The sequence below is a fragment of the Manis javanica genome, chromosome X, assembly GCF_040802235.1.
Source record: "Manis javanica isolate MJ-LG chromosome X, MJ_LKY, whole genome shotgun sequence".
NCBI lineage: Eukaryota > Metazoa > Chordata > Mammalia > Pholidota > Manidae > Manis > Manis javanica.
Window position 1 is genome coordinate 73,663,667 of NC_133174.1, and position 25,712 is coordinate 73,689,378.

The 25,712-nt window shown below is 36.4% G+C and overlaps 1 protein-coding gene across 3 annotated transcripts in view; it reads right to left on the reverse strand.

Annotated features, from left to right (window-relative positions):
• Window positions 1-25,406, reverse strand: part of CHM (CHM Rab escort protein) — a 215,684-nt gene extending 190,278 nt beyond the window's left edge. For all 3 annotated transcript variants that reach the window (XM_037004815.2, XM_037004812.2, XM_037004811.2), the window contains exon 1: window positions 25,338-25,406. In XM_037004815.2, the coding sequence (XP_036860710.1) occupies window positions 25,338-25,401 (64 nt within the window). In that variant the 5' untranslated portion in view covers window positions 25,402-25,406. The remainder of the gene's footprint in view (window positions 1-25,337) is intronic.
• Between the last annotated feature and the right edge of the window lie 306 nt (window positions 25,407-25,712).

Here is a 25,712-nt window from a genome sequence, read left to right on the forward strand (position 1 = left end):
GTCAGGATTTCACATTTCTTCCCACATATTCAGTAAACACTGAATTCCTTGAACAGAGGAGGCATGTAGTAGATACTCAATATAAATATTTGTTGAAGGGAAAGAAACAAAGAGAAAATGGGGAAAGGGAAGGAGGAAGGACCAGAGCAGACTGTGACAGATGATGAGAAGAAAGATTAAGACAATTCATAGCCTAAAAAACCTCAGAGTCTAAAGAACAAGAATTTAAAGGAATTAAAATAATAAATGCAATCAAAACTGTTACAGGAACACAGTGAAAAGAAGCAGTCTCTCTGCAGAGAGGACTCATGGAAAGATCCAAAGGGCAGGGGACACTAGATGGGTCTTTTAGGATCTGTAATAACCCAACTGAAGAGTATAGGAGGAAAAAGTGAATGAAAAAGTAAAGTAGTAGGGAGAGTATTCCTGCCAAAGGGTGAAGGAAGAGAACAAAAGAGTGGCTGGAGCCAAACTTTGGAGTCTGAGCTTGAACCTATAGCAAAGGGGAGTCTTGAAAGGATTTTAGCCAGAACAGTATAATCAAATCACTGTTTCAGAAAAACAACTCCAGTCACTGCATAAAAAATGAATTTGTACAAATGTGAAGCTTTAAGTTTCAGATTTTTAAGAAATTCTTATTTAGGAAATGTTAACATACTTAAACTTTTGGTTCTTAATGATAATAATTTAGCAAAAATGTAAAATTACTGCTTGTTTTGTTTAAACTCATATTTATAAGCTCAATTTTAATAGCATTTAAACTCTTGATGAATTTCAAAATAAAACTTTTTTTAACACTTGGCACCAAAAAAGTGAACTACGTCTGAACTATTACTCAAATTAAAACACAATACCCTTGTGAGGCATTTATATGGAACACGTATAGGCGTCCAATGAATCACACAGACTCTCACAAGGAAAAGCCAGACAGACGTGAGTTAAAAACAGATAACCTAGATCAGGGTCAAATCACACAGCGTTATAATGGAAACACACTGCAATACATGAGTACAAATATACAAGTACAATATTTTCAACTGCAATAAAGGGTTAACAAAACATCTCATGGGGTACAGGGAGGAATAGGTACAAAATGATGTAAAACACCTTACACAGTGCCTCCTGACATGTCACCAACATTCAATAAATATTGGCTCTCTTCCCTTCTCTTCCTACCCCTTCAGTAAGATCAGTCATTTGAAAGAAAGAGAAACTATCACTTGTTTACTATTTACTTAAGTTATCAAAGATCTTATAACTTAATATTATTTTTCCAAAAGAGGTTCAATAGCTTTTTCTATAAGTACACTATAGAAGTGCATCAAACATTTAATATCATTTAAAAATTTCACATTACTATATATGATTATTAAATTCATTAGTGAGTGTATATCAAAGAACTCTGCCAAAGGACTATGGGAAAAATTATAATTATGATGCAAGATCAACAACTTGTACTCCAAGGTATTTTTATCAAACACAGGGAAATATTAGGTATTATGTTAGCATTTCTTAACAGTTTGTAATGGGGGACATTGAGGCTTATACCATGCTCTTCTCAGTTGATATAGTTATAATGTTGATAGCTAGAAAAAAAATATATTGGAAGCTTATGTAATGTTATATGTTCACATAACAAACATGTGTAGTCACAGTTATCTGCAATTTCCCAAAAGCTGTCTAGATAAAATAGAGATGTTTCATTACCAAATGAAGGACGTAGACTAAAATCAGAACCAAAAAGGCATGAAATTAGTATTTTCAAAAATATTATCTAAAACATTTTATAGGAATGAAATCATTATTCATTTATTTTTCAAAATCCCCTTTTAATCCAAATGTTGAACATCATCATTTACAACTATAAAATTTAGGTTAGTTCTCTATGATCTATTTTTAAAATTGTATTAGTATCTGGAATTGATTTATTCCTAACACTGCACTTACATAAGATAAACATAAAATAAAGTACGTACACCACTCCCAGACATCGAACAAATAAATAATAGATTCTTCTGACAGAACTTTGATGACCTGGCAAAGCAGGAGTGCTTTCAGCCAGAATCATATGAAATCATAAATCACTCTTTCTTTTATAGAACATTTCAAAATGGATTCCTGCTTTCTACCTTTAAAGTCATTTCATATGTTATTTATAACTAGTGAAGACCAGAATGGAAAGAAAATTACATAGAACTAGAAAATGTAGTGTGACTGTTTTTTTATAAAGAATAACTTCTCTTAGGAAAAAAAAAAAACAGAATTACTGGCAAGGAAAAACTTGTGAGTGCAACAAGCTTTTGCAGAGCCTCATCCTTTACTACTTACACAACCCTATGTGCAGACCTTCTGCACCATCATAAACAAAGCATAAACAATATTGGGTACAGAACTGACTAGACTGAGCAATGCAAAGGTAAAACTACACACTTAACTCATGTCACAGCCACTCAAAAAAACGACATCACAAAATGAGGCAGAAATTGAATTTCAACCCAGGTTCAAGTAGTTTTGTCCATTCCTATTAAATTCTAAAATAAAAGTTTGTGTCATATACTTACTTCTGACTGGTTATTTTAAAAAGAAAAAGTTGCCAGTCAAGTAGCCTAGGAACTTCCAAGATGTACAGATAAAAATACTGTTTTTAAACAGATGATTATTTTAATTCACTTTGACCCACACAAAATACCGAACATATTAGTAAATGTAGTTAATACCTACAGATATCTTCCACATGGGAGAACACACTATTATTAACATATATGAATTTTAGGACTTTAGAAAAATATGTAAAATATTAACCTTCAAAATGTGTGTAAATTTTTAAAAATTCAATAGAATACGAACTTTTAGGTTTGTCTAATAAGAAGAACACTGTTTCAACACTCAGGGTAGTAAACTAAGTCAGGAAAAACACGGACTCTTGTTCTCAGGTTATAAGTAGCCAGAAAGTCATGTAATCTCTCTGGAATTCAACTTCCTTACATATATCCTTATAGATAAAATGAAGGGCTAAAATAAGTGACCTATAAGGTTTGTTACAAGTTCTCAAAGGTGAATGCTAATGGTAGATAAACAAGTTGGCCTCTGTTACTAGGCAAATGACTTGAATTTCAAAATAAAAACAGGATTCTGGGAAGATGGCATTAACAGCAAAGTAAACAGACAGTGCAATCAGGATTATCAAAATGAGGCACCCAGGGACAACATCTACAACAAAGCGAGGTGATAAAATATGATGAACTCCAAAATACAAGCAGGTCATTACAAACCACCAATAGGTAGAAGACCCACATGGTATCAGAAAGTGTGCAAGAGGAAATGAAAGGAAGACAAAGAAATCTGTGATAGCCCCAAGAGCCAGAGAACCCCCAAATTGCTATCAGGCATTCACTGGAAGCTTGGCAGGTCATTCTGAGAAAAGTAACAGAAACTGGAAGGGGACTTAACAGGCTCCAACCTGTGGATGAGTTCATGCAAATGAACCTCTGGGAGTGCCACGGTAGTGGCAGGTGGAGTTGGGCCCTATGACCTTAGGGAACTAACAAGCCAAACTCTCCTTCTGGATAAGTCTCTGCACTGAGCATTAACTATTGGGAATCTAATGCAAATTCATCAGAACACAGAAAATAGGGGCAAAAGAAAGAGACAGTCCATACAAACCTGGGGGAAGGTAACAAAGCCAGAAGATCTTAGATCACAGACTATATTTTTTTATTACTTTGTGAAAACACAGGAGATATCTAGTTAGAAAAGCTATCCTGATCCACATTCCCTATTAAAAACACATGGAAAACTTGTTTCAGTTAAAAATGAGCAATGCAAAAGGATCTTGGTTGAATCCCACTCAATGTACAGTAAAACACAGAGAATAAGGAATGAAATAACATCCCAACAATGAAAGCATGCCAGAAATACATGCTTGCAAATTAGATGAAAACTGTAACCTAACTATGGTAATATAAGCTAAAAGAAATTAAGAAAATGATAGCAGCTCTAAAAGAGCAACATAAATCAGAATTAGAAACACACAAAAGTGTAGTGATTCGATACTAGGAACATTTGAAAAAGGGGGAATGATTCAATAAGAAATTAAAGAAAAAATCGTTTCAGATATGAAAACCCAACTAGAAGGAGCTCTATGGCAAAAACACAATGGAAAAAAAGCCTTGGGAAAAACTGAAGACGCAAACAAGGGCATGAAGGTCTATACTTACGTTTAAAAAAGGAGAGCCCTTACCTTTTAGATTTATGTTGAAATATCTACAGATGGAATGATGTCCAGGATTTGTTTTAAAATAACACAGGGTTAGATGGTGAAATGAAGTGAAGGGGAAGGTACAGAGAAAATGAGATAGGCCATAAATTGGTAACTGCTGAAACTGAGAGATTGTTACATGGGGAGTTATTTCATTCTTTTTTATGTTTGAGATTTTCCATAATGAAGAGTTTAAAAAAAAAAAGTTTAATACCAAATTTTAGAGACCTAATGAAATACTGGACCCACCAAATAAAATAATCTATTGGAAAGCAGAGATTTACTATTCTGTCTACACTGAGAAAACTCTATCAACTCAAATTCTCTTAATAGAAGTTTTATTAAGTGATTTAAATATTTGCCAAACACCTATTCCATGCAAGAAAATAAAATAAGATTATACTATAATTAATTTTTTACTTAATTTTCTTAACACTAATGTACCTGTTGTATCATTTAAGTGACCAAAATGATCTTTTCACACCAAAGACTATCTCAGTCTAGCTCTCTTCAAACTTAATAACAATATTTAACTTACAGCAAAAAAAATTTCTTTGTTCAGAACATATTTTACTTATGTGTCACTGAAGAAAAATGATCTTTATTGTATTACTTATAAAGCTATGAGACTAAAAAAGATGAGGATTGAAACTGTGTGCTCATTTCAAGAAAATGTTATAAAATCACACAACAGATAACCTTCCTTCCTTATATGAAATGATATCATTAAATCCATTTTTTAAAAAGTAGAAAACTTATCAACTTCATAAAATTTGGAAGGATCTATGAATTTCTTCTTTTTAACTATACAACATTCCTTAAAGTAAAAAAACTTCAAATTAAGTTTTAAATGTAATCTCATGTACTTAAGAGAAAATCAGCTACATAACACTGAGAAAACATTGAGGATTATTATTTTATCCTGCTTATTAAAAAGCTGAACAGTGATTATTGAGTTTACCAAAATAAAACAATTGAGGGATAAAATTTTATCTAATGAAAATTACATTTTACTGCATTAAGAATTTCTTAAAACTTTACCAAGGACAAACCAAAATCAAAGTAAAAGGTTCATAAATCATTTGTCAGTGTGTTTGCACTTTAAAATGTATATTAAAAACACCTAAAAAGTAGCATGACAGTTATTTTTTTTTCATTTCCTCTCATATGTTTGTAAATATGATACAATGCTAAATAAAATGTTTTAATCACCCAAAACCCAACCCCTAACAATACTTTTTTCATTTTTATTTTACGTTCCAGTCATTGTCCAAATGTATATATAAGGCAGTAGAAGATGGGGAAGCTGAAACAGAGTGATTAAGTAACTTGTCCAAAATCATATACCCAGTAAATGGTAAAGCTAATACTGGAACCTAGCCAGTCTGGCTCCAGAGTCTCTGCTCTTAAGTATTATACTGCTTCAGGACATCTCTATTCCTTTCTCCATCACCACCAAGCAACCTTACAATCAATTCAGTTTCCCAAATGACTTGATTCTCTTAAGTGGGTACACTAACAGGTAGGTACACATTATTAATGCTAGAAATGTATATTTCCTTTTGTGAATAAATAAACTGGAATTCAGCGGCAACTATTAAGTATGGAAGGAATCAAAGAACTAGAAAACATATTTTATAAGTTCTAATGAAAATATAAATAGAAGATTTATTTAATAATGTTAAAACAATTATTTGTATAGTGTCAAATAAGGAATATACAGATTATTTTCAATACAAGGGGAAAAAATATATCAAAACAATGGAGTCTTCAGACTGCCACTATGCTAATCCGTGGTCAGTCGTAGTAACACTCATAGTGGATCAACCAGAGATAACGTGTCCTCTAGTATGATACAAAGTGGCATCTATATCACCAAAGATACATTCTAGCTAAAAATATTAAACTGAATCCATCAAATATTTACATATAATGTTCAGTTACAGGAAAAATACAGCCTTAGAAGAACAAAGTAAAAGATAACACAAGGAATGGGGCAGAGCCAAGATGGCAGCGTGAGTAGGAGAGTGGGAATCTCCTCCCAAAAACATATATATTTTTGAAAATACAACAAATACTACTAATCCTAAAAGAGAGACCAGAAGACACAGGACAACAGCCAGACTACATCCACACCTGCGAGAACACAGAGCCTAGTGAAAGGGGTAAGATACAAGTCCTGGCCCAGCGGGACGCAAGCGCCCCTCACCCAAGCTCCCAGCGGGAGAAGAGGAATCCGAGTGGGGAGGGAGAGGGAGCCCTGGTCTGCTAAATACCCAGCCCTAGACATCCGCAGGAGAGCACAGAAACAGTGCATGCGTGGAGTGCTGGAAACTAGGGAAACAGGACAGCAAGACCTGTGAGCGGTCCCAAAGCTGGCGCCCCTGTGACAAAGAAAAGGGAGTGCCTTTTGAAAGTCTTAAAGAGACAGGGACGCCACAGCTGGACGGAAACATACTGGGTCACAGTCTAGCAGCTAGAAATTCCAGGGAACTCCAGGTGCACTAACCCCATTGGCAACAGCTCTGAGACCCCTCACAGAGGTAAACAGCCAAACAGCCCCCGGTCCATTACCACTTTGGGGCCCTGCCATAGCAGAGCAGCTGCCTGAGGCTGGCCAGGCCCACAGCAAGGGAGCTTCCTCCATACCGGCCGGGCAATATACAGAGTCCCAGTCTACACACAATTACCCAACACAAGCCACTAGGGGTCGGAGTTGTCCCACTAAAGAGGCCAGGAGCAAGTGAAAAGCCTTAGCTCTCCCAGCTACAGAAAGCCAATAGCTCACCACTGCACCTATCAACATGAAAAGGCAAAAAAAATTTGATCCAGACAAGACTAACCCAGACAGCTTCGACATCTGCTACATCTTCCCCTGAAAAGTAACCGGGGAGATAGATTTAACCAGTATTCCTGAAAAAGAATTCAAAACAAAAGTCATAACCATGCTGATGGACTTGCAGAGAAATATGCAAGAACTAAGGAGGGAGAATACAGAAATAAAACAAGCTCTGGAAGGACTTCAAAACAGAATGGACGAGATGCAAGAGACCATTAATGGACTAGAAAACAGAGAACAGGAATGCAGAGAAGCTGATGCAGAAATAAAAGGATCTCCAGGAATGAAAGAATTGTAAGAGAATTGAGTGACCAATCGAAACGGAACAATATCCGCATTATAGGGGTACGAGAAGGACATAAAAGGGATAGAAAGTGTCTTTGAAGAAATAATTGCTGAAAACTTCCCCAAACTAGGGGAGGAAATGGCCTCTCAGACCACACAGTTACACAGAACTCCCATGACAAGGGATCCAAGGAGGGCAACAACAAGACACATAATAATTAAAATGGCAAAGATCAAAGACAAGGACAAAGTATTACAGGAAGCAGGAGAGAAAAAAAAGGTCACTTACAAAGGAAAACCCATCAGGCTATCATCAGACTTCTCAACAGAAACCCTACAGGCCAGAAGAGAATGGCATGATATACTTAAGGCAATGAAACAGAAGGGCCTCGAAGCAAGACTACTGTATAAAGCACAATTATCATTTAAATATGAAGGAGGGATTAAACAATTCCCAGACAAGCAAAAGTTGAGGGAATTTGCCTCCCACAAACCACCTCTACAGGGTATCCTACAGGGACTGCTCTAGATGGGAGCACTCCTAAAAAGAGCACAGAACAAAACACCCAACATATGAAGAAGGGAGGAGGAGGAATAAGAAGGGAGAGAAATAAAGAATCATCAGACCGTGTTTATAATAGCTCAACAAGCAAGTTAAGTTAGACAGTAAAATAGTAAAGAAGTTAACCTTGAACCTTTGGTAACCACAAACTTAAAGCCTGCAATGGCAATAAGTACATACCTTTCAATAATCACCCTAAATGTAAATGGACTGAATGCACCAATCAAAAGACACAGAGTAATAGAATGGATTAAAAAGCAAGACACATCTATATGCTGCTTACAAGAGACTCACCTCTAACCCAAAGACATAGAGACTAAAAGTCAAGGGATGGAAGAAGATATTTCATGCAAACAACAGAGAGAAAAAAGCAGGTATTGCAATACTAGTATTAGACAAAATAGACTTCAGAACAAAGAAAGTAACAAGAGATAAAGAGGGACATTACATAATTATAAAGGGCTCAGTCCAACAAGAGGATATAACCATTATAAACATATATGCACCCAATACAGGAGCACCAATATATCTGAAACAAATACTAACAGAATTAAATGAGGAGATAGAATGCAATGCATTCATTTTGGGAGACTTTAACATACCACTCACTCCAAAGGACAGATCCACCAGACAGAAAATAACTAAGGACACAGAGGCACTGAACTACACACTAGAACAGATGGACCTAATAGACATCTACAGAACTCTACATCCAAAAGCAACAGGATACACATTCTTCTTAAGTGCACATGGAACATTCTCCAGAATAGACCACATACTAGGCCACAAAAAGAGCCTCCGTAAATTCCAAAAGATTGAAATCCTACCAACCAACTTTTCAGACCACAAAGGCATAAAACTAGAAATAAACTGTACAAAGAAAGCAAAAAGGCTCACAAACACATGGAGGCTTAACAACACGCTCCTAAATAATCAATGGATCAATGACCAAATCAAAATGGAGATCCAGCAATATATGGAAAAAAACGACAACAACAACACAAAGCCCCAACTACTATGAGATACAGCAAAAGCAGTCTTAAGAGGAAAGTATATAGCAATCCAGGCATATTTAAAGAAGGAAGAACAATCCCAAATGAATGGTCTAATGTCACAATGATCGAAATTGGAAAAAGAAGAACAAAAGAGGCCTAAGGTCAGCAGAAGGAGGGACATAATAAAGATCAGAGAAGAAATAAATAAAATTGAGAAGAATAAAACAATAGCAAAAATCAATGAAACCACGAGCTGGTTCTTCGAGAAAATAAACAAAATAGATAAATCTCTAGCCAGACTTATTAAGAGGAAAAGAGAGTCAACACAAATCAACAGAATCAGAAACGAGAAAGGAAAAATCACGACGGACCCCACAGAAATACAAAGAATTATTAGAGAGTACTATGAAAACCTATATGCTAACAAGCTGGGAAACCTAGGAAAAATGGACAACTTCCTAGACAAATACAACCTTCCAAGACTGACCCAGAAAGAAACACAAAATCTAAACAGATGAATTACCAGCAACGAAATTGAAGTGGTAATCAAAAAACTACCAAAGAACAAAACCCCCGGGCCAGATGGATTCACCTCGGAATTTTATCAGACATACAGAGAAGACGTACTCCCCATTCTCCTTAAAGTTTTCCAAAAAATAGAAGAGGAGGGAATACTCCCCAACTCATTCTATGAAGCCAACATCACCCTAATACCAAAACCAGGCAAAGACCCCACCAAAAAAGAAAACTACAGACCAATATCCCTGATGAACGTAGATGCAAAAATACTCAACAAAATATTAGCAAACCGAATTCAAAAATACATCAAAAGGATCATACACCATGACCAAGTGGGATTCATCCCAGGGATGCAAGGATGGTACAACATTCGAAAACTCATCAACATCATCCACCACATCAACAAAAAGAAAGACAAAAACCACATGATCATCTCCATAGATGCTGAAAAAGCATTCGATAAAATTCAACATCGTTCATGATAAAAACTCTCAACAGAATGGGTATAGATGGCAAGTACCTCAACATAATAAAGGCCATATATGATGAGCCCACAGCCAACATCATACTGAACAGCGAGAAGCTGAAAGCTTTTCCTCTGCGATCAAGAACAAGACAGGGATGCCCACATTCCCCACTGTTATTCAAAATAGTACTGGAGGTCCTAGCCACAGCAATTAGACAAAACAAAGAAATACAAGGAATCCAGATTGGTAAAGAAGAAGTTAAACTGTCACTATTTGCAGATGACATGATATTGTACATAAAAAAACCTAAAGACTCCACACCGAAACTACTAGAGCTAATATCGGAATTCAGCAAAGTTGTAGGATTCAAAATTAACACACAGAAATCCGTGGCTTTCCTATACACTAACAATAAACTAATAGAAAGAGAAATCAGGAAGACAATTCCATTCACATCAAAAACAATACCTACGAATTAACCTAACCAAGAAAGTGAAAGACCTATACCCTGAAAACTATAAGACACTCTTAAGAGAAATTAAAGAGGTCACTAACAAATGGAAACTCATCCCATGCTCTTGGCTAGGAAGAATTAATATCGTCAAAATGGCCATCCTGCTCAAAGCAATATACAGATTCAATGCAGTCCCTATCAAATTACCAACAGCTTTCTTCAATGAACTGGAATAAATAGTTCAAAAATTCACATGGAAACACCAAAGACCCTGAATACCTAAAGCTATCCTGAGAAGGAAGAATAAAGTGGTGGGGATCTCACTCCCGAACTTCAAGCTCTACTACAAAGCCACAGTAATCAAGACAATTAAGTAATGGTACAAGAACAGAGCCACAGACCAATGGAACAGATTAGAGACTCCAAACATTACCCCAAACATATATGGTCAACTAATATTCGATAAAGGGGACATACAATGGGGAAATGACAGTCTCTTCAACAGATGGTGCTGGCAAAACTGGACAGCTACATGTAAGAGAATGAAACTGGATCACTGTCTAACTCCATACACAAAAGTAAACTCCAAATGGATCAAAGACCTGAATGTAAGTCATGAAACCATTAAACTCGTGGAAAAAGACATAGGCAAAAACCACTTAGACATAAACATGAGTGACCTCTTCTTGAACATATCTCCCCGGGCAAGGGAAACAAACGCAAAAATGAACAAATGGGAGTATATCATGCTGAAAAGTTTCTGTACAGCAAAGGACACCATCAATAGAACAAAAAGGTATCCTACAGTATGGGAGAATATATTCGAAAATGACAGATCCAATAAAGGGTTGACATCCAAAATATATAAAGAGCTCATGCACCTCAACAAACAAAAAGCAAATAATCCAATTATAAAATGGGCAGAGGAGCTGAATAGACAGTTCTCTAAAGAAGAAATTCAGATGGCAAACAGACACATGAAAAGATGCTCCACATCGCTTGTCATCAGAGAAATGGAAATTAAAACCACAATGAGATATCATCTCACACCAGTAAGGATGGCTACCATCCAAAAGACAAACAACAACAAATGTTGGCGAGGTTGTGGAGAAAGGGGAACCCTCCTACACTGCTGGTGGGAATATAAATTAGCTCAACCATTGTGGAAAGCAGTATGGAGGTTCCTCAAAATGCTCAAAATAGAAATACCATTTGACCCAGGAATTCCACTTCTAGGAATTTACCCCAAGAATGCAACACTCCCATTTGAAAAAGACAGATGCACCCCTATGTTTATCGCTGCACTATTTACAATAGCCAAGATATGGAAGCAACCTAAATGTCCATCAGTAGATGAATGGATAAAGAAGATGTGGTACATATACACAATGGAAAAAATCAAATCCTACCATTCACAACAACGTGGATGGAGCTAGAGAGTATTATGCTCAGTGAAATAAGCCAGGCAGAGAAAGACAAGTACCAAATGATTTCACTCATATGTGGAGTATAAGAACAAAAGAAAACTGAAGAAATAAAACAGCAGCAGAAGCACAGAATACAAGAATGGACTAATAGTTACCAAAGGGAAAGGGACTGCGGAGGACGGGTGGGAAGGGAGGGATAAGGGCAGGAAGAAAAGAAAGGGGGCATTGCAATTAGCATGTATAGTGCATGGGGGGCACGGGGAAGGCTGTGCAACACAGAGAAGACAAGTAGTGATTTTACAGCGTCTTACTATGTTGAAGGACAGTGACTGTGAACTTGGTGACAAGTAGTGATTTTACAGCATCTTACTATGTTGATCGACAGTGACTGTGAATGGGGACGTGGGGGGGACTTGGTGAAGGGGGGACCCTAGTAAACATAATGTCCTTCATGTAATTGTAGATTAATGATCCCAAAATAAAAAAAATTAAAAAAATTAAAAAATTAAAAAGATAACACAAGGGAAAAAGGAGCCAAATCCACAAAAGATAGAACATTCTGTAAGATCACTAGCCGAGTCTCTTCAAAATCTCAAACATCATGTTAAAAAAAAACTATGCTAGAATAAAACAGACTTACAGGACGTCGTAACAAGCAGAAGCAATGCATGATACTGAACTGGACACAAGTTCATACATATCAGCTATAAAGGATATTTTGGTGTGGGCAATTGTGGAAAGTTAAATATGTTCTGTATACGCCACGGCAATCAGACAACACAAAGAAATAAATGGCATCCAGACTGGTAAGGAAGAAGTTAAACTGTCACTGTTTGCAGATGACATGATATTATACATAAAACATCCTTAAGAATTCACCCCAGAATTACCAAAAGTAATAACTGGATTGAGCAAAGTTGCAGAATACAAAATTAATACACAGAAATCTGCTGCATTCCTATATACTAACAATGAACTCGCAGAAAGAGAAATCAGGGAAACAACTCCATTCACAATTGCATCAAAATGAATACAATACCTAGGAATAAACCTAACCAAGAAGGTGAAAGACCTATTCCCTGAAAACTACAAGACACTCATCAGAGAAATTAAAGAAGAAACCAATAAATGGAGCACATCCCATGCTCATGGATAGGAAGAACTAATATTGTCACAGTGGCCATCCTGCCTAATGCAATCTACAGATTCAATGCAATCTCTATCAAAATACCAGCAGCATTCTTCAATGAACTAGAACAAATAGTTCTAAAATTCTTATGGAACCACAAAAGACCGCGAATAGCCAAAGCAATCCTGAGAAGGAAAAATAAAGCTGAGGGATTACACTCTCTGACTTGAAGCTCTACTACAAAGCCACGGTAATCAAACAATTTGGTACTGGCACAAGAACAGACCCATAGATCAATGGAACCAACTAGAGAGCCCAGATACAAACCCAAGCATATATGGTCAATTAATTCATGATAAAGGAACCATGGATATACAACGGGGAAATGACAGCCTCTTCTACAACTGGTGTTGGCAAAACTGCACAGCTACAAGTAAGAGAATGAAACTGGATTATTGTCTAACTCCTTGATACACAAAAGTAAACTCAAAATGGATCAAAGACCTGAAAGTAAGACATGAAACCATAAACTCTTAGAAGAAAACAGAGGCAAAAATATCTTGAATATAAACATGATCAACTTTTTCCTGAAAACATCTCCTTGGGCAATGGAAACAAAAGCAAAAATGAACAAATGGGACTACATCAAACTAAAGAGCTTTTATATAGCAAAGGACACCATCAGCAGAACAAAAAGGCATCCTACAGTATGGGAGAATATATTCATAAATGACATATTCAACAAGGGGTTAACATCCAAAATACGTAAAGAATTCACATGCATCAACAGCCAAAAAGCAAATTACCCTATTAAAAAATGGGCGGAGGATATGAACAGACACTTCTCTAAAGAAGAAATTCAGATGGCCAACAGGCACATGAAAAGATGCTCCACATCACTAATTATCAGGGAAATGCAAATTAAAACCACAATGAGATATCATGTCACACCAGTTAGGATGGCCAACATTGAAAAGACAAGGAACAAATGCTGGCAAGGATGCAGAGAAAGGGAAATCGTCCCACACTGCTGGTGGGAATGTAAATTAGTCCAACCATTATGGAAAACAATATGGAGGTTCCTCAAAAAACTAAAAATAGAAATACCATTTGACACAGGAATTCCACTCCTAGAAATTTATCCAAAGAAAACAAGATCCCAGATTCAAAAAGACATATGCACCCCTATGTTTATCACAGCACTATTTACAATAGCCAAGATAAAGAAGCAACCTAAGTGTCCCTCAGTAGATGAATGAAGAGGTAGTACACACACAGAATGTAATATTATTCAGCCATAACAAGAAAACAAATCCTACCATTTGCAACAACATGAATGAGCTAAAGGGTTTTACGCTCAGTGAAATAAGCCAGGCGGACAAAGACAAGTATCAAATGATTTCCCTTTGTGGAGTATAACAACGAAGCAAAACTGAAGGAACAAAACAGCAGCAGACTCACAGACTCCAAGAAGGGAATAACAGTTACCAAAGGGGAGGGGTGGGGGAGGGTGGGTGGGAAGAGAGGGATAAGGGGGGAAAAGGGGCATTATAACTGGCACACATGGTGTAGGGGGAAATCACAGGGAAGAGAGTGTAGCACAGAGAAGACAAGCAGTGACTCTGCAGCATCTTACTATGCTGATAGACAGTGACTACAATGGATGGTGTGGTGGGACTTGGTAATATGGATGACTGTAGTAACCACAATGTTTTTCATGTGAAACCTTTAAGAGTGTATATCAATGATACCTTAATAAAAAAAATATGGTCTGTATACTAGATGAGATAAAACTCTACTAGGATAGTAAAGTGAAGATTATTCAATGAACAAGTTTTAGAATGGTGTGTCCAGAATGATCTTATTCTGTCATGAATGTGTGTATTTATGACAATATATATTTTCTGAGGGGGCCTGAAAAACTTAAAACCAAAACCAAAGGGCAAATAAATGCAATTATTTTGGTAAACAGTCACAACCAACTTAAGCTGAAGATTTGCAAACCTAGAATATTATATAATAGCAGTGTGTGTGTGTGTGTGTGTGTGTGTGTGTGTGTGAAAGAGAGAGAAAGCAAGCCAGCAAGTGAGGAAGCAAGCATGAGGGATTTACAGCTATGTGCATCTGTACAGATGAATCTCAAAAACACTGATGAACAAGAAAGTCAATCACAGAAAGAATACATACAGTAGAATTCCAAAAGTTAGACAGGGTCAAAAACAGGTAAAATTAACAATATATTGTGTTTAGAGACACACACACGTGATAAAAACACTGTAAAAATGTAAGAGAACATTTAATACAATTTACCATACTAGTTACATCTGTGGGAAAGCAAGGGGAGACAGACGATGGTGGTGTACACAGAATGCTTCTAAGACAATGGTAATGTTCTTTTTCTTTAGCTGGATCATACATACACACATACATGCCATTCATTTTATTATTGTTCATTAAAATAAATTAAAATACATGTACACATACACATATATTTCATTTGTATGTATGGTATTTTATAACAAAAAGGAAATCTGTGGACCAGATTCTAGGCCACACTGTTCAAGACTGCCTACTCCACTATTCAGATGGCCTCCTTTGAGATATCAGGGCTCTTTAATACACAACATCTATATTATTTTCAAATTTTACTGCAACAACCTACTTTAAAATGGATGTTGTCACCCTTGAAGCTTTTTACCTCTGTTGGATGATTTTCTCAGAATAAATTCTCAGATCTGGAGTTACTGTGTATAAGGGAATGAACATATTTATAATTCTTAGAACAAACAATCATTACTTTGCCAAAGTGTCCCAATTTATAGTATTATCAGCATATCAACTGAAAACTTCATCAAAAATTTGTTATTACTCTTTTAATTCAATGTTCTTAATCATTAGGTTATTTTGCATTTGACTATTAATAAGAAAAATTATTGTCCCAACAGTTTGTTGACTTTCTTCTGTTGTCTGTTTACCTTCTCTACCCACTTATCTAAAGATCTGAATATTTTCATATAAATTTGAAGGTACTCTTTATATGGAATCAGCCCTTTGTTATGAGTTGCAAATACTCCCACTGTTTTTTTCTTTTAGTTTGCTATTTTTCTGAGTCTATGTTACATTTTTTGTATATTCAAATAGTACCTTTTGTTTTTTGAGATTTCAAAGAGGGAAAGTTATTTCCCTACAGATCCGATGACCCAATCTACTCCCAGTTTATACTTACCACTTTAAAAGAGACCACAGTGCAAGAGACACTCAGATTATTGACAGAAAGTCCAAAAATTGGTCACAGAGTAAAAAAACAAAGAAGCATTTTGATACAGTGGAGTAAGAATAGGTTATTAGATCAACAGTTTCAGAATAACTGGCTAATTATTTAGGAGGAAAAAAAACCCTCATACTCTAAAACAAAGTAAATTTCAGGTGAATGAAAATTTAAATGTCAAAAATAAAATATTGAAAAAGAACCTGAGTTTGATATTGACTTAATCTTGAAGGGTAAGCCTTTTTATGAAAATCTCCAAAGGTAGTAACCATAAAAGAAAAAAATGGTAGTTTTGACTACATAAAAATTACAAATTTTCACACACAAGAAACCACCATAAAAATAAAGGGTGAACAGAAAATACATATGACAAAGAAACTATTTTGTACATAAAGAATTATTACATATTCATAAAAGAAAAAAAATGAAGGGCCCAATATAAACATGGGTAAAAGCAATTTACAAAAGAAACATAAGTGACCAGTAGATCTACTGGTTAAAATAATCAACCTCACTTATGATCTGAAAATACAAATCCAAACAAGGGAATAGCATTATTGGCAATGAAGTTGACAGTAACTAAGAATAAGACATTCATAGCCAATGTTGAAAAAATATGAGGAAATAAGCATTCTCATACTCGGCTATTGAGGTTATACACTGGCAACCTTTCCTTAAGGCAATTCATCAATACAGATCAGAAGCATTACTGAGCCACCCTCTAAAAATACAATCCAACAATTACAGTTCAAGGTATTTATTCTAAGAAAATAAGTATGTATAAAAGATTTAAGTACAATGTGTTTCATCACAGCATTAGTTTATAAAAGTGAAAAACTGAAAACCTTTAATATCCAACAAAAGTAGATTGTTCAAATAAATGACAGGACATCTATAGCAAAGAATATTTATTTAGCACCTATTTAAAATGACATTTAATAATTAAAATGATATAATCATAGAGATGGAGAACAGATTAGGGGTTGCCAGGGCTTAGTGATGGGATCAGGAGGATGATGTCTGCAGCTATACAAAGGTACCATGAGAGATTCTTATGATGAAACTATTCTATATTAACATGTGTTGATGTCCACAACTATCGACAAGCAATAAAATTGCAGACCTAAACACACACACACACATAAGTACATGTAAAACTGGTGAAATCTGAACAAAGTCATTGCATAAGGTCAATTTCCTGGTTATGCTATAGTTATGCAAGCTGCTACCTACCACTGGGGTAAACATACATAGGATCTTCCTGTATTATTTCTTACCACTGCATGTGAGTCTAGAATTATCTCCAAATAAAGGTTTTAAAGAAGACACTGAGGAAGAATATTTGGTTGACATGGAATGATGTTCATGACATACTATGAAGTGAAAAACAGAACATTTCAAAACAGCATCTATAATGAGATACACTTATAAATATAGAAAAGTATACATATATCTAGATCCACAAAGTGAGAAAAGGTCTGGAAGTACGTACATAAAGGTAGTATGTACGTAAGAAGTAAAATTAATCATTTTTATTTACTAATAACGGGACTCTTCAAGGAAAAAGGTATCTCCATAAGCACTGTCAATTAGGATGCATCCACTGTAAGGGCTGACAATTGTTGAAGATTGTAGGAACCAAAATAGCCAACCAAAAAAAGAAAAGCTTCATAAACAGTACAAGTACATACTTGATCTCAAAAATTTAATTTGCAAGTGAAGAAAACTTTAAGAAAGACATAAAATGGTTAAGCCCAGCCCATACACAGCCTAGAGATCATTTTTAACAAGCAATTTTATTTCACTGGGAAATTAAGTATCTTGCAATCAATCAATGAATAATTCCTGCAGAAACAGATTACTGCTTGAAATATGATTGTATTCTCTGATCTCATTCCTTATCATTACTTTAGTGGCAGTGATTTCTTTTTCCCCCCACCCTGGTTTTAAGGGATAAACACAACCAGGTCATTCAGTTCACTTTCATCAGAAGATCTGCAAGCTGACACAGATGCCATGATGCTGGTAATAATGAGTTACCACCACAAGGCTTTGCTGTCATCAGGACTTTACCATCAACAATGGTAACTCCCCAAAATGAAGCAACTGTCAATTGCTAAGCTAGGGCATGCTCATCTAATCTTGATAGTATAAGGTATTTTTTCACTTGGAAAAATCTAACAAGCTCAATCTAATACCTCAGCTTTAACCAGAGAAACTCCGGACTTAACAGTTTGGCCTAGGTCAAATTTCACTAAGCCTTACGTTACACATTTGTGAAATGGAGATAGTAATCGTACCTACTACAGAGAGGGTTATTGTGAGAGTCAGAGAACACATTTTAAGGGAGTAACACAGTACTCAGTATATAATAAAGGCTAGAAAATATTTTTTAGATTTAATAGTGTATTTTAGGTACTACAATTTAATTCTCTATTTGTCATCTATTTGGCTTAAACAATTTATGCCAAAGTAAGTGTTCATAGAAAAATAAGGATTAGAACTCACAAGTCAGCATCTTCCTAATATTAGCCTGATGGCTGTATGTTAAGACTTATTTTCTCTAAACTTTAGCTTGTGTAAACTTTTCCATGATAATTATTTTAAATTCATCTATAGAAAATTAGTTTCACAAATGTACAAAGATACATGATCCAAAACCTTTCAAGACTATAAAATGGCTACAACTGCCATTAACTAATAGCTATTGAAACTCAACACGGACACTGGGCTGGACAAGAAAAGATATGTAAGAACACTACTCAGAATTAAAAGTAGATGTTCATACTTTTCTAAATGTGATATAAACCAAAGCATTCAAATACTATGACATTATCCACTTAAATTCTTGGTAAAATCCAATATGAGATGAAATACTTATGCTAAGCACCACATTGGCCAAGCTGCCCATGGGTTCATCTCCTGTCTATTTGCAAACTACATTTTAAATAGTCTCAATATGATAACAGGAAAGCTCTCATCATCATGCTTTGAGAAATCAGTATCTGTGATAAATTATTGTTTCTTCTTACCTTTAGTTAGATTAGAAAAACAGAAAGACAGTAAATCCATCTTTCAAAGTATCCCTGGTTTGTTGGCCACAACTAAATATCCCCAAAATGTTTCCAATCACTCTATCATGCAAAATATATATATTAATACACATATAATAGCATTAATAGTATATAATACATATAATTTGAGAGTTTTTAACATATGTATTAATAAAACTGGGGACTGACGGTGGTTTCAAAATATCTTATTTTTCCCCATTTATATACATAGCAGGCACAACCTAACATTTCAGTTAAAACACTCTGCTGAAACTGAATAGCAGATGATTTAGTATGAGTAGCAGGTCAATTATATGGAATTATAACTGTTTCTGTGCATTGGGATTTTATGTTAAACATGAGAATGTGATGGTGACAGCCATATTTGATTTTAATTGATGTGGCCTGAGTTATTCAAAACATCAGGAGAACACTGGAAAAAATGAGCAAACGACATGAGGCATGGGAGATGAAAATGATGCTGCAGAGGGAACTCAAGTAACAGATGCAGCTTTCTCTCAGGGATTAGCTCACACTTATGATTTACAGAGAAGGGTAAGCCTCTCCCAGAGAGTCTTCTCCAGACTTAGGTACCTCCTTTACTTTTCTAGGTATTGAGAGCATAAAATACATACTTTTCCATCAACAAATGCCTAAAGAACTGCAAAGCATTTTTCAGGAGAGCAAAAACTGTAAGCTATCTTTAGCTCCTTCAGCATTTTTCCACCAACAGTTTCATATTATGCCCCAAGTAAGATAATCTGTTCAAAACCTTAAGGCAAAACAAATGACAAATAATGCAAGCTGGCAAACAAAACAGAATACAAGAAAAACCTGTAATCCACCAGATAAGAAATCTGATAGAAACAACAGTAACAGACACACAAAGGTCTTTCTCACCAGCATCCTATGGGAAGAGGAGGAAGATGACTCCAACACCTCAGTCTTTTCACTGCTCTCCACGGAAAACATGAGCCATTCCTGGGAAGCACTCAGGCAATAGCAGTGGTGATAAAAGCACTTCAGTATGGCGTTATGCACCATAAAAATCACCTACATTTTTGAGCACTTCCTAAGCATTTTACAGGAATCATTTCATTGAATCCTCAACACAGCCCTGTGAGGTTTATTCTCATTTAGAGATGTGCAAATTGAAACTCAGACATTAAGGAACACGTGTGAGGTGACATAAGAGGCAGAGGTGACTCAAACCCTGTCTGATTTCAGAGCCACAGTGTCAGTCACTGCACCACACCTCTCAAATGAGATACACATGTCAAAGTGAATAAAAATACATGGACAGCAAAGGCATTTGTAAAACTAAAGGACTTCTGAAGCACCGTTTTCATTTCTACTATTTTATTCAGTTAATCAATATTCTCCAGACTTTAAATTAAAACTTTTTGCTCCGGCCACCCCTACCCCCAAATATGCATACGTGTGCATGTGTGTTTTACACAGAGATTACACACATATGAAATGGTGTTTCATAAAACTATACTCATCCTTACTACATCTAATGTATTCTTTTTTTAATGTGGGAACTGATTTCATGACCAACAAATAGGTGGCATAATGCAATTCAAGAAAGAAAAAAACCTCTGCTCCAGGCCATAGGTGTATGGATGTCTGGATGTAAGGTGAAGCAAGTATGAATAGCCTCTGATGTTAGAATCACATACAGGCATCCTGGGAGAGAATTAAATGATTGGTGTGTGTATATATATATAAATATATGTATAATTATATATATGTTATTATATATTCATATATAATATATATTAATGATATCACTTGCATTGAGTCTGGCATAAATGGATAATGGGTCTTTGGGAAATATAAGTTTTCACAACACCTCCTGCAGCATTACTACCCTCCAGTGTTTAAAGAAGTGAAACTACTCCACCACCATCATGAGCATTATAGTCAATGAGCTTCTGGCCAAGGTCCCCTTAACACTCCAATTCTAGACCAACATCAAGGTTGGAGCTGTGCCACCTACATACCTTTCCTGATAAAAGCAGCTTATCATTTTCAAGAAAGTGTTTTATGAGCTATTTTGATAGAAAAATTTCTGAAGTATATTAAACACTAAGTTCTTAAAAGGACTATACAGAATTTAGCCTTTTCTCAAGGACCCAGGGACATAATTATTACTTTAGATGAACAAACTGGTGCCCCACGAGGTTATGCAATTTGCCTGAAGTCATGAAGGTCAAATGATTACCATTACGCCATGCTGCCACATCTATTACAGTGCTGTGCTAAGCACTGTCTAGCAAGGTAGTCAGAATTTAGGAGCAATACTCCTTGTAATTTCCCCCATGTTTGTTATTCTGGGTATCTCATTTCTTTTCCCATAATCGTTCGCAAAATCAAAAAGGATCTATGCCTTTCCTCTGGAGGAAAAACTTTAAGCTAGCTCACTACACAGCCCATCTTAGAGGACAAACTCCAAAACATAACATGTATGATGTACTTTAGAAAGGAAAGGGATACAGACTGAATGTCTATGTGGTCCTCTGAAAGCAATAATGCAATGAAAAGCCCACACTGGCTTAAGAACAGTCTGAGGATGTGACCATCAGGCAACCCAAACACTTCCCTAGAATAGGCAATACGGTAAACTTCACAAGGCAGGGACTGGGTTCTCAGCAAATGTGGGTAGAATATCCTGAAAAATGAGTGCTTGTCACTACACTAACTGGTCCTGGACCACTGTGCTGTTTGATGTAGGTTTGCATTTTAGGTGTTTGTCTCTTCCCTTTCCCTTATGGATCAGGATACATATATATATGGATATATAAGGACATGACTAATGACAACTCCCAGCCACAGCTTTTGTAGAGGTTACTAACACCCCCTCTATCTTCTAGTAGGATGTTTCTGATATGCTCTGAGCATGCTAGAATTATTTCTAGAATAAGAATGAATATGTGCTCTAAGTGAGGGCCTGACGGATTCCCCTGTGAAGAATAAGAAGCACAATATTATCACATAGTTCTCATAACTTCCATCTTGCCCAGTCTTCTGTTGAGTTGTTAGCTCTGATGCGGATTGCAGATTACACAGGATACCAAGGAAGTCATCTCCAATGAGGTGTTTTGTTACTGGGATGATTTTTAACCCAAAACCAATGATACTCTTCTACAACCACAAAATTATCATTCAAATGTCTTTTTAAATGGCAATATGTCCTGAAAATGACAATTGTGTACCCAAACTGAAGGTCACTTTCTAGAAACTTATCATATATTCATTTTTGTCCTCTCCCTTGAGACTCTAGTTGGCCCTCCTTCCTTATTCCATTTTCTTCTGTATTTCCCACAGTGAAGTACTTTATCTTATTCCTCTGCCTTTGGGTAACTGAGAGATATTTCCTGAATTTTGTAATCAGAAGGAAATGGGCTTAAACTAAGAAAATACATACATGATTTTATTTTCCCATAATCTCTTCAAAACATGATCTTAAGGAAAACCTTGTTATGAAAAATGAAAATACAAATTCATTAAGGTCAAGGGGATTTAAAATATTATCCACTTCACTTGATGAAGTAATTGTCTCTTGATGACATTTATCTAGAACTAAATCTGATGAAAGAAAAAGATGAAAGACATCTCATAGCCTATTTCTTCAGGTTTCTGATACATGCACAATACCTGCTTTTGATAATAAAACAATCTATGAAACACTGCTTTTCCTATGATTTACTCAGCTAGTACATTTAGTAAATCAAGCACATTTTAAAGGCTACTTTCAGCAAACTTATTTCAGAAGAGAAATATTCCAAACACATTAAAAGTAATTCCAAGCAAGTAATGATTGGAATTATTGGAATAACTTATTTGGGAAATGACTTTTATCCAATTTTTCCACTTTGACATGCCTAGAAACAAAGCCTGTATCATAAATTTAAGCAATGTGCTTAATAAATTCGGAACATGTTCACTGTTAAGTGATACGAATAACTTAACTTTCAAGATTAATTTCAAGTAAGTTCTTCCCAGACTTTGAGAAATAACATTATTCTCATTGGAATGAATCTAAAATGAACTTTTTTCCAAATACACCAGATGCCTTCTGATGCAATTTTCTGGATCACACACCATTATCTTCCTACCTCTGTCATAACAGTCTCTGAAAGGATGGATGTAGTCCATATTATGAACTGAATGAGAAGGCAAAATATTTATTGTATGAATTAACAGCATTTAATAAGAATTAGTGGCTGGTCCTGACCTCTCAAGCTGTCCACTCTCCCTCTCAAAGTATACTTTCTCCTTGCTAAATAAAACTGTCTTCCAGCCTTCTCAAAAGAAAAAAGGAAGAATTAGCACTCATCAATTAAAATTTGAATCCAGATTAAGAAAAAGCTCTTAATGATTTTTTAAATATTTAAAAACACCCCAACTTCCTAGGTAACAAGAAAGGCAGTAATATAGAACTCAAGTATAGTATACCAACTTTTCTAGAATGTATGTTGTCCTCAGTTTTAGGATAGATGGTAAAGACTGAATAGTCTACAGCTCCTTCCAGCTCTCATCCAACATCTCTTCACAACTGCTAGCCAGCTTATCTGCAGCCGTTCAGTTTTCAGGCTGGGAAAAAACATGTCCTTGCTGTTCTGAGAACAATTACCCAAGTGCAACAAGAGTTAAGAGAAGTTTTGGTTAGACAACACCTGAAAAGGTATCTAGTTTGCCCAGTCTATATTTTAAAAACAAGGAAACTGAGGCTCAGATAATTGCCTAGCCCAAACCAGTTAATTCACACAGCTAGTCAGTGGCCAAGCAAGGTCTACCAAGTTTTCCCAATTATTTCTATTAATATGGGTTAACTCTGAGGGTCAGAACCACTGATTCGCCTTCTGGGATGGAATGGGCCTTTGGAAATTTACCAGCTGTGCGGTCTTAAGCAAACTGCAACCTTTCCAAGCCTTCTTTTCCTCTTCTGAAAAGTGTAGCGAACACGTGCTTTGACAAGATTGTTGTAAGGATTACATGTAGCTTGTAAGGTGCTTAGCACATCCATTAACAAATAATAAGCATTAGAAAACAGATAACTATTATTTTTACTCCCACTCTAGAAATATGGCTCCTCCTACTGTTTGAAAAGAAAACAAACCGAATTCATTAACACAATGGACAGGGTCTTATCCACCAGAGCTTCTTCAGCCTGCCACACTGTGTAGACAGGAGAAATATTTCACCCCATCTAAAATCCACCCTTTACACTATTAAGAGAAACAAAATGCCAACTGGGGACAAATGTTTTCTTCCACGTGTTGTACCTTAAATTTGTCAACTAGAAATTGTAGAGGGGTTTTTGGCTCTCCCCAAAACATGGAGAATAATCGGTGGGAAAACAAGGGGAAGGTATGGTCACACACCTGAACTGGAACTCCCAGAAGCTTCTCAGCTTATTTACTTGCGAGTAGGTAAATGGGTGGTGGAAAGCAAAATGCTTTCTTACAGCACCATAAGGCAGGAATAATGGCTACCCCAACAAAATACAATTCTCTAGGTTTCTCAACACAATAGGAAAGAACCCGTTAACTCGCCCTAGTAAATTAATACGAACACGGGCAACCGAGCATCTTTCTCGAAAAACTGAGGATTACACTGTATCCTAACTGCACTGCACCCTAAGATTACATAAATTATGAAAAAAATCCTATGAAATGGCGAGACAAAATGATGGGGGACAGAAATCAGCAAGGAGGAAATCATAATGTCATGCCAAAGGCGTCTCCATTGATAACATCGCGACCCTCCATTCTCATGACTCTGCAAACCCACCTCCCTCTAAGGAAATTACAGGAATCATCCGCAGCAACCAACCTCAGCAACCGGCATCGACCAGATCGACGACCCCTACTCAAATGGCGATAAGCACCGCGGGTCCAAGCCCCTCCCTGGAGCTGCGAAGTCCCGCGCTGACTCGACTACCTCACTTCCTTTCCGACCTTCCTCCCATGCTCGACCCCCGGCATTTCTCGCCAACCCTTGCTGCTGACAGAAAAGGTAAGAACGAGACACACTTCCTACACTTTGTCCGAGGAGTACCAGAGCCACACATACCCGTCCCTATTACGATCACATCAAACTCCGAAGGGAGATTATCCGCCATCTTGACAGGAAACATGTCATGTGACTACTGCTAGAGATCAAGCGAGATACTGCAGCGGGAGAAGGCGGAAGGGCAAGCAGTGCGTTCTGGGTATTGTAGTTCTTGGGTGGCGGGTCCAGGTAGGCTGCTAGTGCTTTGTATTTGAAATGTTTACGTGAAAGTTGAAAGCTCGACTCATTTCCCCGGCTGTCTGCTGTACCACATTTAGGCCAGAGGTTTAGTGTATAAAAAAGATGTAGATTTGACTCTGATGGCTGGGATGAATGTGGGACGACCTGAGTACCCCTTGACAATGGTGAAGCAGAAATTGTTAGGTGACAACGGAG